This window comes from Nestor notabilis, unplaced genomic scaffold, assembly GCF_000696875.1.
Source record: "Nestor notabilis isolate BGI_N333 unplaced genomic scaffold, ASM69687v1 scaffold13808, whole genome shotgun sequence".
Classification (NCBI taxonomy): Eukaryota; Metazoa; Chordata; class Aves; order Psittaciformes; family Psittacidae; genus Nestor; species Nestor notabilis.
In genome coordinates, this window is record NW_009939717.1 from 2,935 (window position 1) to 21,456 (window position 18,522).

The window sequence follows — 18,522 nt, forward strand, 5'->3', positions numbered from 1 at the left end:
GTGTTACTGATGGAACTCCAGATAGGCACATAGAACCAGGGATTTGACAAACAAGACGTGGGGAACAGGCAGCAGTTTTTTTGTAGCTGGATTTTCCTTTCCTTTTTATCCCCTTCTCCCTGCAAGGTACTGAAGTCGGATCCTGCTTTTGAAGGGCAGTATTGTCGTTTGTAGTACTTACAGAAAGAAGGAAACTTTGATGAGAACTAGTTTTGAAGGGCAATATTTTTATTTTTGGTGCTTAAAGAAGGAAGAAAAACCCTTCAGCGAACCTGAAGCCTACAAACTGTGTCTGATACAGAGGCACTAAATCCATTCCAGGACTCCTTAGTTGAGTCCTGGGCCTCCCTCCTTCCTTAGGTTTTGTTTTTGCAGGGTGATGGGCTGGTCCTTAGCGTACAGGTCAGTTCCTTTCCCTGCAGCACTATTTATTGAGGTCTAATCTCCAATGTTCTGAAGCTCAGAAGTGGGAATGCCAGAAGAATGGGTGTTAGATACTGATGTGATATAATCAGCCACTTTACCAGCTCATCAGTCCTTCCTCTGTTTAACCTGTCTGAGCATCAAAATAGTATTTGCAACATGAATAACATGTGGCTACAAGGGTTTGAATCCTATTTTTGTCCATTCTCTAATTCTTTTCAGTAAAAATTTCTTTTTCCAAACCCAAATGTTCGGAAACACATACATTTCTTTTTTATCATCCATCTTCTCTATCTATGAAGAAGCCGTTGGTTTTTGGGGATGGAAGAGGAACATCGTTGTTGCTCAAGCACAAGCCTGTACAAAATACACGGGGTTTCTCAGTTCAGTGACATGCAAGAGCTGTAAAGGCTGTGTAGCTCTGAAAGCAGCACGTGCAAAAGCGCTGTGACAGTTATTACTGAGGCAGTCAATGTATTTGTCTGTCTGTCTAGTCTGTAATCTGATAGGAAGGACAAAAATGCATTATCTCATTGATAACAACAGGTTGTATACTCTGGGAGGGGATGCTTGTGAGTCCAGCTGAGCCAAGTATGCAGTAAGTTATGCTCAGTGGCTGGTTTTCCAAACTCAAAGTGGATTTCTGGTTCTTGGAGGATAGTTTGGGCAAAAGAAGACCCAATTAATCCTGTAGATCTCAGGCTGAAGTAGGAAGTGTTTAGTGTGGATGTGCAGAAGGTATTTTGATGTGTTTTCTGTGGAGTCAAAACAAAAAGAAGGAAAAAAACCACCTGTTTCCTCTATTCCAAGTTCTCATGTCTGGGGAATTGCCGGTTGGAGCAGGAGAGATGCTGGAGTTTTGTGGGAGCTTCTCAAGAAGCAGTTTCCAGGCTGGGGGACTTTTGGTTGCCCCTACAGAAAAGCTTCTCATGTCGTGTCGAGCAAAGAGGAGAAACAGCAAGTCTGGGGGTGAATTCCGAGGCAGACAAACCCCGTGCCAGGGCAGGTCCACGTTAGCTGGTGTCAGTGAGGGATTTATCCTGTTACTCCACAGTTCAGTGGGCTGCATGAGTCAGATGAACTTCTATCCCACGTACCAAAAGTGAGGTCATGGCTGTTAGTGCCAGTGACACTGTGAGGGCAGCCTGACGTCTGAGACTCTGAAACCCCAACGGGGTAGCAGAGAAACACTTGTTTTGGAGGTGATTTGTTTCACTAATGATGAGGAGTGATGCAGGAGATCACTGCCTCGGCCCATGCAGTGCGTGTGCTCTGACATTGGATGCTGTTATGCTTGTCTCACCCTAAATATGGATGTATGGAGAGAGAAGAGGTACCCAAACACACCAAACCCAGCCCTCACCCCTCCCATGCTGCTCACACTGGGAATGATTTGGGTTCATAAACTCGTGCAGATGAAGTCTCACATTCTGCCAGGTAACTCTGCATGCTTCGTGCTGCTGTTACAAGTAAAAGGCAATAACAAGACATACCATGATACTGCAGATCCTTTTTTTCTTTTTCCTCATAAAAAGTAGTTTGGATTATTTTAATGGTAGGTTATACACAGTCTTTTGATACTGCTGGGTAGTTCTTTATATCCTGATTTCCAGGTTTCCTGCCCCAGGGACATAAAACACATGAGATTCGTAGTGGTGTACTGCTCTACAAAGTGCTAGTAAACAGAATTTCTCTAAGGAGTAGAGCACAGCCTGAACCACTTCATTGTGAGGCTGCTGATAGCAATTTCAGAGCATATGATCTGTCAAACGGAGTTGAAATGGGTAAGATGTGGGTATTTTCTTCCCTTAGGTCTTGTTTTTTAGTCAAAATCCCTTCCCACCCCTAAAGTTAAATGTTGACCTGATGGATTTTACTGCTTTTACATCCCTCTCTTCTGCAGGTCAGGAAATCCCGTAGCACCCCTGTATTGTATTCATTCCCTGTGTAAATGGGCAGAGTGCCACAAGCACAGCGCTTGGGTGAACAGCCCGGCTCTGCTGCTCGTGCCTCTTTCCTTTTTCACTGTTCGTGACTGTTTCCAGCTCGTGGGCATGTCGATGCTTTCCGTGTAGGTGTGGGCCACGTTGGGTTTCATCTGCCTACGTAGCTCTGCTGTGGCAGCTTATGGGATCTGGTCTGAGTCACCGCAGCAGCACGTCGCAGGCTCCCCAGCGTGCAGGGGCTGGGGGTGAAAACCGCAGGGTCTGAGCAGGCTGCGTCGAGGGAAGCAGCAGAGGGAGAGCAGTGCCCGTCTCCGGGTGGTGCTGCCTTGTGCCGTGGCTTCCTTTTAACAGAATTAACCCTGATTTATATAAAACACAATTTGAGGCCTTAAAGCACGGCCTCAGTGGTTGTGATTGTGCAAAACTGGGCAAGCCAAGAGTTTCCTGAAAGGTTGTAGGCTTTGAAAACAGCTCGAAGCAGAGATCGGCCCCATCACCCCCTTCCCTGCAGAGCAGCAGGGGTGGATCAGCTCCATCACAGCGCTGGCTTTTGGCTGCATCCCTGAGAATCTTTCCACTCTTCCCTTGAGCTCATGCGTTTTACCACAAGCTTTTCTTTCGGAAGTCAAGTTATCAGGAAAAGGGAACAACGCTTAGTATGAAGGGGAGCCTGGGGTGCAGAGGAAGAGGGTGAGGAGGGCAGGGTACTGCGGCAGGTCGCTGGGAAGCTGCTGTTCCGGGCTGGAGGAACCCGGAGTTATCCCGACTCCCTCGCAGGGGTTGTTCTGGAAAATTTACAGCTCCGAGCCGATTGTTTGGCTTGGCACTATGGTCAGGATGCTGCCTTGTAAACTTAATAATAGCTGCCCTCTTTTTAATTTGTTTGACCTTGACTGCAGTAATTTATTATGTGCATTACATCTTTCTCTTTCTTTAAAGACAAAAAGGCCCAACAGCAAAGCATTAAGCATTTGGTTGGCTTTGCTTTCCTGCGTGGAGCTCTGGTTTGGAGCTCCTCGGGGTTGATGGCTCACTCTGCCTCGGCAGTTGTGCCGGATGAGCCAGGGGGATAACTCTAGAAAGACATTTTCTTAGAAAGGAGCTTCTCCAGGTCTGAGCTGTGGCAATTTGCTTCTCCCAGTATCTGTCTTTACACGGGTGGGGTTTGTTCCTTTTTTCCCTGGTGGCCCCTGCTGAGGAAAAGCTCGCTCCTATTTCCCAAAAACCTCATTGCAAACAATACAATACTCCAGAATTGCCCCAGTTTTTGGTGTATCTGCTAATTCTTGTAGGTGTTTTTGTCTCAGCAGAGGCCAGGACACAACAAACACGAGATCTCTCCTGCTTATATGGTGTGTACATTTTTGTCAATGCTCGCAGTGGAAGCAGTCTGCTGGCCTGGCTTTCCCTCCCCTCTCACTTGCAGATCTCTCTGTTTGGTAGATCCTCACAGGGTATTACCTGTTCCTCACAAGCTCAGCGTTGGGTGCAATAATGAGACTTGCTTGAACTTCCTGACGCACAAGTCAGAAGCATTTCTCTGTGTTGCAGAAGAGCACACGTTCCGCTGCGAGGACTGCGACGAGCTGTTCCAGTCCAAGCTCGACCTGCGGCGCCACAAGAAGTACGCCTGCAGCGCCGTCAGCTCCCTCTACGAGAGCCTGAGTGACGAGATCAAGCAGGAGGGTCTTGGAGATGGACAGGTCTATGAGTGCAAAGACTGCGAGAGGATGTTCCCCAATAAATACAGGTACCACACACTCGCCAGGCCCTCCCCTGCCTGCCCCTCTCCGTTAGTCCCGTACGGTCCATCTGGTGATGGGAGATGCAGGACAAGGTGGGAGCTGGGTGGCTCAGACCTTTCCATTCTCCATAGGGTTAAGGAATGTTTTTTTTAGGATCCTTCAATGTCTTTAGCTATTGGACAGCACTTTATTTCCCCTGGGTTTCATAGACTGTGATGCCTTTCATTACTCCTTGGCAGAAGCATCGGCAGATCACTGGCAGTGTAAAGCTGAAAGGGTTGTTCTCTGAATTCCCTTTGTGAGGGCTGTGACAGGTTGAGAGACCCGGTTAGCATCTGTGCAGCTCCCATGTGAGCCGGTTCTGAGGGACAACAGGGGTAACACGTTCTGCCAATATTTGTGTGAGCCCTTCTTGTATATGTAATTCTGGTCATTTGAATCAGTGGGTATAAAGAGGCACTATTACACTGAGAGCTCTTCATGTGGTGATGACTCCTCTGCAGAAGCAATTAAAAAATTCTAGTCCAATCAAATTTTCAGTTGTTTTTCTGTAAAGAAAAGGTTCATGTAAAGATTTTGTGTGATCCAGATGTTTTTGTAATAGAAATGTGAAAAGAGAGAAGATGGGATGTTCCCCAGCTCATATTTTTATTTGCAGTAATTATTCAGTTATTATTCTAAGACAACTCTAAACAAGATTTAAATGTCTCTTTAAAAGGAAAACTCTTTTGCCCAATAAGCTTTAACTGAACTTGGGCATCTTCCGAGCATAACGTGACAGTGATCACATACAGCTTTAAAGCAGGGACCTGTGAGATTTCTGATCCATTTGCAACATGAGACTCAAATGGTTAAATATTAGGAGCCAGTTTTATAAACTTGAGGGGGTTTTAATCCTTTTAGGATTGTGTTTATTTGCATGTTAAGCCTTTAACCCCTGAGCTGTGTTTTCAGGGTTTTCCCCACAGCGTAAGGACTCGAGTTTGCTCTGTTACCGGCACTGAAGTTCTCACTTCAGTTGACTTGTTAGATGAACAAACACCACACGCAGCAAGATTTGTTATAAAAGCGTGAGAACTGGCAATCCTTATGTCATAGAAAGAGCAAAACCATTGAGCTTTAGGCCAGTGTAAGGCCTGTTTCATTTCAGTTACAGATATAAAAGATGACGTTCACCAGCATCAGTCATTTTGAGCTTAATTATGTTGTTACTTTCAGATCTTTTATCTAGGTAAGTGAAGGAAAAAAATCTCTCTTAAAAACGTAGAGGAAGGTGAAACATGAAGAACATTCCAGTGGTTTATCTGTCCTGAACAGAGCTTGGCTCTTGGCTGGGTTGTGGGCACTGTAAAGGCAGTAACAGATCCTGTCTGCCAGTGATACCTGTGCAGTGGGTCTGTTGGCACAAGTGGATGTCTTTATTCCTCACCTCATGTTTCTATCTTGGCCACTTTCAATTAGACACCAGGAGGCTGCAATTCCCTTAATTATTGTTACCTGATGAGAAAAGGAAACTTCCTTTAAATGTTTTAAACATTCATGATTTTAGGTGAAATTCTCATTCTTTGACCTCTCTGACAGTGATAGAAACTTTCCCCTCTTCAGCTTCCAGCACTCTGGAGCCTTTATGTTCATTTAGGAAAGACCGTTTTGAAATGTGTCTCCTCTGTGTACCATCTTCGTATTTCCTGGCTCCTTTTGGCTCGGAGTAGCACTGGGTCCCTTTTGCAGGGGTTAAGAGAAGCAGAAAAGCTGTAAATCCCTTTTCCTCTTTCCACTTACCTCTGTGAGTAAGATGTTGAGAGTTTTCTGGGACAGCTTCTGGGTGTTCAAATGATGAGGCTGAGCTCAGGCCCCCGTTGCCCTTGATTTCTTGGGCAAAGTAGGTAAGACAGATCTCAATGTGGCTCACCTTGGGGCAAAAGTCTGTGTGTGCTGCATGGATTTCCAGGTTTTGAGCACCCTTGGGTGATGGAGAGCTCTTTTCAAGCCATTGCCAACTGCATTCAGGTGATTAGGGATGTTCCAAGTTGCAAGCCAGAGACCTGTACACTTGGAAAATGTTGGGAATTGTGCTAGGGGCTCCTGGCTTGTTGAGAACGTCACCTTTAGAACATGGATTCCAAATGTCTGGCTTGGGATTTTCTTAAGCAAGTAATAGAAAGTTCATTTTTTTTTGACAGGGCAAGGATAGAGTGAGCTCCATCACCGTCAGTCTGATGGATTTAGTGGAGCTGGGAGAGAGTGTGCACATCTATCCCTCCCCATCAATCCTGCTGCATTTTATGTACTGAGAAAGCCACTAAACCACTGAATATATCCAGTCTGTGTTCCTAGATGGCCTTATAATTTTTCAGAAGTTAATACAGATCAAATCAAGAGTGCCACTGGGGAACTGAAATTGAGCATTTAGCAGCTGACTAAATAAATAAATGTTTTGCTAATCCCAGTAGGTACTTGCCTCTAAACAGCATATTAGTTTGTCCATATTTGCTCTAAATAAACTCATAAATCACAGTTAGCAGGAGCGTATTTTTGTGTATGTATATGAAAGGTATAGATTTCTTTGTATGGGTAAAAAAATTTGTAGCGTTAAGGACATAATTTCTTGAGCAAAATGAATATTGCTTCTTTAAAATGAGTGGATTGGCAGTTTAGAAGGGGCATGTTCATGAATATTAAGGACCTGATCTGAAGGAAGAGGAGGTTCTTCAAGGGAGTAGCCGGCTGGTGGCTGCTTAGATTTGTATGTAGAGCTGCAGTCCCACCAGGCCCACTTGTGATGAAGCCAACTTCTACGTGGTTGCCCCAGTATGCCAGAAGATGCCCTCAGGGCACAAAGATGTCTGTGCAAGTAGTCTTTACACTGGGCATTTCAAAGGACCAGTGTCAGGTCCATTCTGCTTCACCTTGGGCAGGTCCTGCTGGGGATGCCAGTCCAGAGATGCCATCCAGAGAGAGTCAGAAGAGTGTGATCCTGAGGACAGGACAAGGCTAAGCCATTTCCTGGGTTTCCAGATCCCTTAGGCTCCATGGAAATGCCCAGGGCTTACCTGCTGTGAGGTTGTCCTGCAGCATTTAATGAAGACTGGCGGGATTTTCCAGTAGCGCTTAGTTTTAACATTCCTATAAAAAATACAGCCATGCTTTAAAGTTCCACAGGAATGGTTTCATACTGATCCGGGGGGATTCCAGGCAGGAGCAGGTTTCACAGCAGTTTGTCCTCCCTCCGAACTTGCAGTGAGGAGGAGCACTTGTAACTCCTGTTAAAGTATGGTGAAAGGTGGTGAAGGATGTGGATTTTCTTCCTTGGTTTCTCAGGGCTGGCCTGAGAGCTGTGGGATGGTTTAATGTGTTTTACAGCACTTGGTCTTCAATGGAATGGACCCCAGGGCTCTCTACCTACCCTGATGCCACCAGCAAGGTGTCACACCGGGTTTGGGGCTCAGTGAGATCCGTGGGGGAGGTACTTTGGAATTGGAGCACCCGGTGTGTTCCTCTGCAGAGCCATCCCTGCCGTGGCCCCGGGCCAGGAGCCGCTCTGGTTTGCCATCATCCTCCAGGTTTGGGAGAAGCTGCCAGTTGGCAGAGATTGAAATTGCCGAGTTAAGTAGTCAAAGATGTCTGACATCTAGAAGTGAAACGTGTTTGCACCTTATCACGTTTCTCTCCATCATTAAGTTGCTGTGTTCTGGGAAGCTGTGGGCTTTGTGCCCACCAGAACGGCAATGTGATAGTCTCAGCAGCAACAGCTAATATCTTGTCTTTCCCTGAGGGGATGCCATAGAAGCCTTGGTCACAAAGTGCTTATTTTTCCCGTCAGGAACCTGCAGGCTCAGGTCTGGTTTTACCTTCCTTTTCCCCCTTGCAAATGGACTCGGGTATTTAATAAGAAATACCATAAAACACAGTGGTATTCTGAGGCAGGATAGGGCAGCTTCCAGCTGTGAAATTAATGCCAAGAAAACCAAGGAAAGGCTATTTGTGTGTCGCTGCCCCTCTCACAGCCGATGAGCTGCTCGCCTCCTTTCACAGGGGTTGGTTCTGGAAACCCCCTGCACCCCACGGGTCTGCACTGGTTTCTCTATCACCAGCTCGGTCTTGCTTTCAAACCTCCCTGGTATGAGGCAGGAGGCCTGTAGCAGTGTCCACCTTGGCTGTGTGTGCCCAGGCCATGCCTGCCATTGAAGTCAACCTGTCTCTTTCTTCCCCAGCCTGGAGCAGCACATGGTGATCCACACTGAGGAGAGGGAGTACAAGTGCGACCAGTGTCCCAAGGCTTTCAACTGGAAATCCAACCTGATTCGGCACCAAATGTCTCACGACAGTGGGAAACGGTTTGAATGTGAAAACTGTGTTAAGGTACGGTGCAGGACATGGTGATTTGGGGCAGCTTTGCCTGGGTGAGGGTGCTGGGACCAGGGGAAAGGGGTCTGGAGCACGGGTGACACATTATGGCACGGTTTGGTGTCCTGGCATGGTGGGGAGTGTGGCGACGCAGATTGAGTGGTGTGCCCGGACAGCATCTCTGTTGGGATGTGGAGCTCAGCCTTGCCGTGAGCAGCTCACCTTGGCCTATTCCCAGGTATTAGAGTGTCTGCAGGGATAGGGGTGAGCTCTGTGCAGGGCAGTTGGTGAGGACAGCACACGATGGAGGGTGAGCAGGCAGCCGGGCACGGCTCAGCCCTGCTCAGTACCTTGCAGCGGGCGGTGAATTCCCTGCACACCTAATCCGGGAGCCGTGGTGACACCCCGAAATACAGCCAAGCTTTTCACACAGACACTCCTCTCCCCCAGCTTTGTTTCCCTTCCCTCACGGCCTGTTCTCTTGCAGGTATTCACTGACCCCAGCAACCTCCAGCGGCACATCCGCTCCCAGCACGTCGGCGCGCGGGCTCACGCCTGCCCGGACTGCGGCAAGACCTTCGCCACCTCATCTGGCCTCAAACAGCACAAGCACATTCACAGCACTGTCAAGCCTTTCATATGTAAGTTGTCACGGCCATCACAGAGCTCTGCCATCGGCTATAATTGCACGTATCCTGCGGGGCCCCCCAGTACTCGCTGTCCCCCTGTGAGCAGCGCGGTAATTTTATAGGTCAGAGCACAAGATGAAATTCCGCAGTGATTTTTTCCCCTTCTCTTTTTTCCCCTTCTCTTTTTTCCCCGTGCGTGCTCCCTGTTTTTTCAGTAAACATTCGTGGCAGTTTCTGACTCTCTTGACAAGTTAAGAGCTGAGTCTCGCAGCAGTCCTGGCGATGCCATTTTCTCGTATCTTTTTCTTTCTCTCCTCTTTCTTTTTTTGCCTTAATCATTTCTGAATGCTCGTGTTGGTGACATAAATAAAGAGCTGACACAGCCTGATCGAAGTGTTGTTCAGGGGAGCCTCAAAGAATTTGGAATAGTCACAGGGACAACAAGGTGTTCTTTAAAAAAAGGTTTTTTTCCTTCCTTATTTACTGCATCTTTCATCAGATAACTCTTGAAAGCCAAATAAATAGCAGATTAACGGTGTCCTTAGCACTCTCTTTCATGGATTATTTCCAAAAGGGCATTTTCCCTCCAGAGCCACCCATCTCCCTCCTTGTCATTGTCAGGCTTGTATATATTTTTTAATTGACACAGCACCTATTGGATTTTGATAACTGTGCAGAAAGGTGGATCGTGTCACAACAAAGCCATAGCAACTTTAGGGACCACTTCCTGACACTCTGCAAGCGCTGAATGGGATCTGGGTTTGATTCCAGGCTTTGATGTTCCAATAGGGAAGCCACTGAACCCACTGCTGCCTTTTTTCCCCATTGGTATAATGGGAACAGCATGCAAGAGTATCCTGGGAGAGTCGTTTCATTAATGTGCTCCGAGATAATCAGATGGGTGTCAGCGGAGGAAGAAAAAATACTCTTATTGCTCATTTTGATGCAATCTTTCACTTGCTGACGGGCACATGAAAGAGATAATTTGAATCTCATAGTATTGCTGCAGCGAGATGAATGATTTCTTCTCATAATCTCCTCACTCTCACCTCATAAGAATTAGGGAGTTGTCAGTCTAAATCAGTGTGTAAAACAACCGGAGACTGATTCTGCCTAGTTCAGATGTGCCAGGTGGAGTCACATGTGTGAGTATGGAATCCATTAGCAGCTTCAGGATTCACTGCGAAGTTGTTCCTTCCCGTTCAGTGGAAGAAAAGTTTTTTTTGGGGGGGTGTTGTTTGTTTCTTTATGATACTATGTTTGGCTTTTAAAAAAAACCCCAAACCTGTAAGTTTATAGCTGCAGAACACAGGACAGCGAGAGAGGACATTACACAGAGTTACTAAATCATTGTAGAACTGGAGACTTAGCAAAATGTTCCAGTTTCCCTATTTTGCAATGATGATGTGAGCTCTCACAGCTATAGCGCTTTTCTTCAGGGAATTCTGTGCAGTGTTGGACGTATTTAACTACTCTTCCTGGGGTGGAAAATGGAAGAGAGGAACCTGATTCCCTTGGAAGACTTTGCTTTTGTTATCCTTAGTCTTCTTACTAAGTTTTGCCATGTGGGAACAGTGTAACTTCTGTTTGGTAGTATTGCAGTTACACTATCAGTAACACAAACACCACAAACAGTGTTGAGCCAGTGCAAACTGGTAGAAGTGCTCACAGTTGTGATACAATCTGCTTAAACAGATGAGTCGGTATCTGTGGTTGTGTACATCTTCTAAATCGCAATTTAGCATCCCTTGGCACGTGGCGAGGAAGGTGGTTAGACTTGGAAAGGGAGAATGTTGTTCTGGGAAGAAAACACATACAAACATTTTAAAGAATTCCTGAGTGTAAATCCTAAAGATGTAGAAAAAAGTATAGCAAAAGTCATGCTTGTGTGTAGCTGTCAGTAAAAGCTGGGAGGGAGGAAGGAAGGAGGGAGGAAGAAAAAGGAAAGATGGAAGGAGGAAGGAAGGACCGCTTCATCACGGAGCTGGAGGATGAGGTGCTGGGAGAACTGGCATTTGGGCCCTCGCCTGCCCAGCTCCCAACAATACCCTCTCCCCCTCTTTGTCTCAGTTCCCACGTTTACAAAATGGTGATAACAGCAGTTCCCTGGTGAAAGAAGTGTGTTAATGCACCAAGAAGCAGAATTTATTCCTATGTTGAAAGAGGCATCAGATAATAAAAAGTTACAGTGTTTTGATCTGTAGAATAGTTTGGGTGGCAGAGTTTTTTCCTCCTTTGCCCTGTTCCTTCGACACCAGCAAAGTCTGTAGGTGAAAGGTCATAAACATTCACATTCTGAAAGCTTGGTATTTACAGGTCGTTAAAGAGAACGCTGATGTGGCGTTAACTTAGCACTGCCAGGGTGTCCCACTAACTGAGTGAGTACAAGATCTCGCCCTGCTGCTGGCTGAACTGAGGCCTGGCTGGCAAAGTATTTATAGAACATCCCTACGGAGTGGTTACTTACTCTTAATGGCATTAAAGAAAGGGTAGGTTTGATTAAATGTGGCAAAGCCGTTCCCCTTTCAGCCTTCAGTGCTTCCTGCCATGCCAGGACTACAGGGAAAGCGACTACCTCACACAAACAGATACTATTATAATGCATTATTATCTTTATTGAAAATACCCACTCAGATTTCTATTAAGTTGCTTCTGGAGAGATCCTTTGGGAAGGTGTTTTGTCCAGAGGGAATGGTGGTGGTAGGTCTGGGCTGGCAGGTGGATGAGGGCTGGGGGTTGGATGCAGCATTGCTTTTGCATCCTGATCCAGGATTCCTGGGGCTGCCTCTTTACCTGTAACAAAGATCACAACCCAGTGAGGCTGAGTCCTGGATAAACCCTTAGAGAGGGAGACACAGCCCCACATTGTTGTAAACTGGAGAGACCAGGCTTCATCAGCCTGATTTCACGTGGGGAGAGCTGAAGCAGAAAAGCTAAATGGTGTGCTGGACGTATGGTGGGATGCCTGAGCAGGAGAAACGTGGAGGCAGGTTTCCCAGGGTCCCGTCCATGGACTGCTATAACCTGCTTGTTACCTCTTCTGTCCTTAGGGATGCGAGGTTTCGGGGCAGGGTGGAATGGGTGGGTGATGCTGGTGAAGCTCCTGGTGAACTCTCGCCCCACGTCCTGTTAATTTCATATGGCTTTTGTTGTTGGTTTCTGTTGACGCTTTAGGTGAGGTCTGTCACAAATCCTACACGCAGTTCTCCAACCTGTGCCGGCACAAGCGGATGCACGCGGACTGTCGCACCCAGATCAAGTGCAAGGACTGCGGCCAGATGTTCAGCACTACCTCCTCCCTCAACAAGCACCGGCGCTTCTGCGAGGGCAAGAACCATTACAACCCCGGGGGCATTTTTGCCCCTGGCCTGCCCCTCACACCCACTTCCATGATGGACAAATCCAAGCCCTCTCCCAACCTCAATCATGCCAGCCTGGGGTTTAATGATTATTTTCCATCCCGCCCGCACCCGGGGGGTCTTCCATTCTCACCTGCCCCCCCAGCATTCCCTGCCCTCACGCCGGGATTCCCAGGGATTTTCCCCCCCTCTCTGTACCCCAGGCCCCCCTTGTTACCACCCACACAACTGCTCAAAGCTCCCCTCAACCACACTCCGGACGCAAAGCTCCCGAGCCCCCTCGGGAACCCAGCACTTCCTCTGATCTCCGCAGTGAGCAACAGCAACCAGGCCACTTCCGGAGAGGAGAAATGTGAAAGCAGCCTGGAAAACTCCTACCTGGAGAAGCTAAAAGCCAGGAACAGTGACATGTCCGACGGCAGTGACTTTGAGGATGTCAACACAACCACAGGCACAGATCTGGACACCACTACTGGCACTGGTTCCGACCTGGACAGTGATGCAGAGAGTGACAGGGACAAAACGAAAGATAAGAGCAAACAGATGGAGAGCAAGCCAGATTTTGTCAGCAGTTCTGTGTCTGCAAGTTCCACCAACAACACGAGTGAGATCCCTCTCTTCTATTCTCAGCATTCCTTCTTTCCTCCCCCCGAAGAGCACTTGCTGCCTACCACGGGAGCAGCCAATGACTCTATTAAAGCTATCGCCTCCATTGCAGAGAAGTATTTTGGGCCTGGCTTTATGGGGATGCAGGAGAAAAAGATGGGTTCGCTCCCGTATCATTCCATGTTCCCTTTTCAGTTCCTCCCCAACTTCCCCCATTCCCTCTATCCTTTCACGGAGCGGACCCTCAATCACAACTTGCTGGTCAAGGCAGAACCAAAGTCACCCAGGGACCTCCACAAAGTCGGCAGCACCAGCTCAGAGTCACCCTTTGATCTCACCACAAAGCCAAAAGAGATTAAGCCAATCTTGCCGCCACCGAAGGTCCTGCCAGCCCCATCCACAGGGGAGGAGCAGCCCCTGGATCTGAGCATCGGCAACCGCATCCGAGCCAGTCAGAACGGAGGCAGAGAGCCACGGAAAAACCACATCTATGGGGAGAGGAAGCTAATGGCAAGTGAAGTCTTACCCAAGATTTCCCAGTCTCAGCTGCCTCAGCAGCCATCCCTGCATTACGCTAAGCCATCGCCCTTTTTCATGGACCCCATATACAGGTATTAACATACCCTGCCTTGAGCGATTCCTCTAATGAGCTGATTTTCTAGCTGTCCTCACCACTTGAGGCAGGTCGGGATGTAGGTTGGTAAGAAGGAACAGTGAAGGTCTGCTCCAGTTGATTGTACTTCTCTTTTGTCACAGCACATTGAATTCTCTGAATCAGAAGGGCTGCGTAATGGTGAGGAGTGCTCCTGATCGATATGTACACTGAGCACATCCTTATTTTGATAACGAAGGAACTTGACCTATTTAAGGACTCTCCCACGAGCCAACGCTAAGATGGCACTTCTGCTGGAGAGATTCCAGAGGTTTGATTTGATAAGAATGCAGAGTTCAGCTGCCTCGGACCCGGGCTCGCATGGCTTGGGAATGAGTCAGGAGCCCTGGGAGCCTGGAAATGCAGCTCTCCCACTGACTTACTTGATGGCCTTTGTGAGCTGCTTCACCTTTCTTCCTCCTCACCCCCTTTTCTTTCTAATTCCTTTTCTTAAGAGTTTTCTAGTTCATAGGAACTGCTGCTGTGGGCCTGCCCTTCTGAAACGTTTTTGAGTCTGGAGTAACACGTGCAGTGTAAACACACAGTAGCGTGTTATTACCTGCATCCCTGCCAGATACACTTCTTGCAGGCTTAATCTTTCTTAGAAGATAACAAGGGGTTTCAAGTTCCACTTGAAGCTGCTGGTTTTTGAGGAAGGCCCCATCCATTAGGTCGTGCCTAGAATAAGCTGAGCATGGAAGGCATGCGCAGAGCAGATGGGATGAAGTTATCCAAATGCCAGTTCAGCTTTCAGAAGGAATGAATTCAGAAGAAGGTGTAAAGGGAAGACTTGAGTCTTCTGTTGGTTTAGTGCTTTTTAGAAAACCTGTTTCTAAAGGAAATTAAATTATTTTAAGCTTTACAGCGAGGGTACCAGCAAGTTTGTGTATTACCCTTCCAGGCCCTGGCACTACCTTTGTTATCCTTCTGCTACAGATGAGCTGTATTTGTCACATAGCAAAAAACATTTGCTTCTTTTTAGCAAAGTCCAGTGAGAAGAGGTATCCTGACCTAGCTTGATTTGGACATTATCATGGCAGTTAATTCTCCCTTAGGCTGGGATGCTTCGTAACGTCCTTCTTGATCCATGGGTTTGGCCTGGAGGGCTCCTGGGTTCAGTGTCTGTAACTGCACAGGCAGTTCCTGGAAGGGGATGGTTTGTTCTTGGTTACTTGAGCTTAAATACGAGTGTTGCAGGGTTGCCTCCCTGTAACCCAGCTGTGGAAGGGTCATGGATGTGCTGCAGGAGCTGCTGGAAAGCCTCAGAGTCACCGCAGCGCGCTGGTGTCAGCACTGGGGTGGTTCACTTGACAAAGGACCACGAACAACAGCGGGTGGTGTGGCCTTCCCCAGGCTGGAGCAGGAGAACAGCACCTATGTCACCACCACGCTGCATTGTACGGCTGATAACTGTGGGAAAAAATGATGTCAGTGTCTAGGCAGGCCAAGGAACTGTCAGCTGGGATGAGGATTAGGGAGCCCTCGTTGCTTGCTATTAAGAAAGCGTCTCTCGCTCTGCCAGACTCACAGGGTTGGTGCCGTGTTGCTCGCTCACACGTTTGCCATCTGTGATGGAAACGCTGCATCACAGCCCGGGACACGTCGCGCATTCTGTCCAGGACCACCAGGGTCACCTCCTCCTGGAGCCATTGGGGATGATGTAAACAGCCCCGCATTTATTTTTGTACTTTGGGGAACAAAATAAATGGGATGGAAAGGCAAAAGCTTCGAGTTAGTGCAGGGTCCTGCCACCTCTGGGCATTCTCAGTAGGAACGTTAAAATAACATGAGTTGGAAAAGCCGCTGCCAATTAAAATAGCAGCCTCGGGAAAACCGTAAAGGTCCAGAAGACAGATGGACGTGAAGGATGGGGGCATCATTTGGTGCATTCCACGGGGTGCATATAGTTTTAGTAATACATTAAAATAGAAAGTCAGCAGTGGAGTTGCTTGTGAATCAGACTCCTGATGTCATGAGCTAAACAGCAGAGCTTCCAAGTCCCAGCTTGAAAAATATGGAAATATTTTGTTTCTAAACTTCTCTTTATCAGACTCTCTCACATCATTTGGCTCCTTCATTTTTCTCCCAAAGGCCACTTAAATCCTTGACATTTTCTCCTGGTGATATAATTTAATGCAGCCAGACAGCCTGAAATCTGTGCAGTTTTTAGCTCGGCCTCGTTAAGGTGACGTTCTCAGGCACTGGGCTGAAAAGATCGGCTTAATCCTTCGGTGGCTGTGGAATTCTGCTCTGATGGGGAAGGCTCTGCGTGGGTTGTGTGCTCCTTACCCGACACCAGGAGATGGGAAAGCTGCCCGAAACGCTGTTATTCACTAAGGTTGGAGGTTTATGGTCCCCCCAGGGCTGGGGCATCCCCTGGGAATCGAGCTGGTTCCAGCCCATCATGAGGGTAAAGCTCTACTCGGGACATTTGCTCTTTCACCTTGGGTCAGGGAGAAACTTTGCTTTACAGATGGTTGAACTCACTCTGGTACAAGCATGTACCTCCCAAAGCACAGTAGTTGTGACTGCGTTTCAGATGCAGCTCTTCTCTTGCCTTCTACCCAAGGAAAATTAAATGCAGATTAAATGCAGTTCACTAAATAGCACTCTGCAGGACTCTTCTTTTAAACTCTTTGGTAATTTGATCCACACACCAATCAGCTGAAATGCAGCAAAATAATTTGCTCTCATTTATGCCGGACTAATGTAGTTAAAATTACTCTTCCTATTGGATTTCTGCTGGTTGAGCTGAGATGGACTCTGCTCCAGTGATTTAAAGATGCAGCTGCATTTGGTGGAGTTACTTTCCTAGTGCTTTGTTCCCATGGAGGACATTCCAGTTTCTCTTTCTGGTGATTCCACACCCCAGGTTCCCCACAGCAGAATATTTTGTGAAAGCAAAGCCAGTATTTCCAAAATTAGGAGCCTGACTTTAGGAGCAGTTCTCCATAGTAAGGTGCTTAAGCATGGAATGTTTGCACATGGAGCCATCAGAAGAACTCGGGTCCTCAAGTGGCTTCAGAAATCTCCCACTGGTCCTGCCTTCCTAAGTGGTTGTCCATGTCTGCTCAGAGAAACTCACTGCAAATTACATCTCAGCTGCAAGGGAGGAAATGAATATGAAACACCTGATGATTTCAGCACACTTGGGGCTGTGAAGCTTGGCCCAGTGCTGACTCTTAAGATAAAGACCAACCCTCAAAGACTGTTCTTTTCCATGCAGGAGCTCCCTGCTGTGGACTCTAGAGCTTCTCCCACTTAAGCATTGCTTTTGCCGTAAATGTAGGGTTTTTACATGACATTCCATAAGGCTTATAAACCACTGTAGCAGAGGCTTTAGTTCTCACATAGAAACAGCAGACTATTTTCTTAGTTGTCACTCTGACAGCTAAGAAAACACTGCCCAAAGGAGAGGATCCACTTTCATACAGTTTCCAGTGCTTTTTGTGAGGTAACCTGTGGGTCATAATTTGTACTATCCAGTAGGAGGGGAAGAAAGATGTTTGTGTCAGTAAGAGATCAGCCTCGTGTGTGTAGTTTAAACATCTCTGCAAATGGTTTGGCTATTTCTTTGCTGCCTGTAGCCCTGTGAGGTATGTAACCCTCTGTGTTGTTGTCCAGCAGGGTGGAGAAGCGGAAGGTGACAGACCCTGTGGGTGCCCTAAAGGAGAAGTACCTGCGACCCTCCCCGCTGCTTTTTCACCCCCAGGTAAAAGCAGAAATGTTACAATGTGGTGCTGGTTGAATGCCAAGGAGTTGGAGATGGAGCTGGTGCAAACAGGTCGCTTGGATCAGGCTTTTCCTCATCCAGAGGCCGAACTGGAAGCTCCTCTTATTTTACTTTCAGATACTTTTAATTTCCTACCTGCTTTGAGGAGGATGGTAGCTGTGCCTTGCTGTTTCTTTTGCATTAACAGAAGAACAGGGATGAGGTCTAGACAGCTCGTATGGTCTGCCAAACTTCCCTTTCACATGCCACAATGCCTACATCATTTTCCTATTGGGAACACCTGGTGGAGTCATTTGCAGTAGTGCAAAGTGGAGGAGGACTGCCCAGCACCAGGCAGGAGCATTTTACACCTGCCTGGAGTTCCCTTACACCATCTAGAAGGTGTGAAAGTGCAGGGCAACATAGAATTGGGGCTTGGTTCTGCCTGCTCCTAAAGGTGATAGATGGGTCGCTCTATGGAGAACTCATGTTCTGTCCTTCCTGCACAGCTGCTCTAGTCTCTGGTCTCTGACAGCTCATGGATATTTGGTCCCTCTGCATCTCCTTCGGGTCTGAGTCACTGTAAAGTGATGGGAAATGCTGCTGGCCAGCTTTCCCATTGGACAGTGGGCTGGGAATGCCAGCCCGTCACCCCACCGGGCCTTTACCCATAGCGTTTGAATAGCACAACCAAGGCTGTTCACGAGAATTACCTCACTTTACAACCCCCCTATGTTATGAGCCATAGCTAAACTCTCCAAGAAGTGATGTTGCTCTTTGCCCTTAGGATTCCCTGCTCCATAATGGTAATGGAGTGAGCTCTGCCACATGCTGCCCTACATCGTCCCCAGTGTGATGGTCACCAGTGATCCTCCATCTCTCCTGCCATGAACACACGCACGGAGCTGGGCTCTGGGGTCGTAATTGTGCTCTCCTTTATATTCACATGCATTGTTCTCCTCTGATACTGTTTCCCACCTTAGATAAATAACTCGCAGGTTTGTGAAAGCTGCATTCTGGTTGCTTTCACAGCTAAACTTAGTTCCCTCATTGTTTCGCATCAGCCTCAGAGTTTGGTTAATAACTTCCCCCGATTTTTCCTT

At 47.5% G+C, this 18,522-nt stretch overlaps 1 protein-coding gene across 1 annotated transcript in view; it reads left to right on the forward strand.

Moving 5' to 3' along the window:
• PRDM16 (PR domain containing 16) overlaps positions 1-18,522 on the forward strand; it is a 35,749-nt gene that overhangs the window by 1,972 nt on the left and 15,255 nt on the right. The window contains exons 2-6 of the mRNA XM_010020008.1: positions 3,921-4,119; positions 8,329-8,476; positions 8,949-9,102; positions 12,265-13,666; positions 17,332-17,419. Coding sequence (XP_010018310.1) covers positions 3,921-4,119; positions 8,329-8,476; positions 8,949-9,102; positions 12,265-13,666; positions 17,332-17,419 — 1,991 coding nt within the window. The remainder of the gene's footprint in view (positions 1-3,920; positions 4,120-8,328; positions 8,477-8,948; positions 9,103-12,264; positions 13,667-17,331; positions 17,420-18,522) is intronic.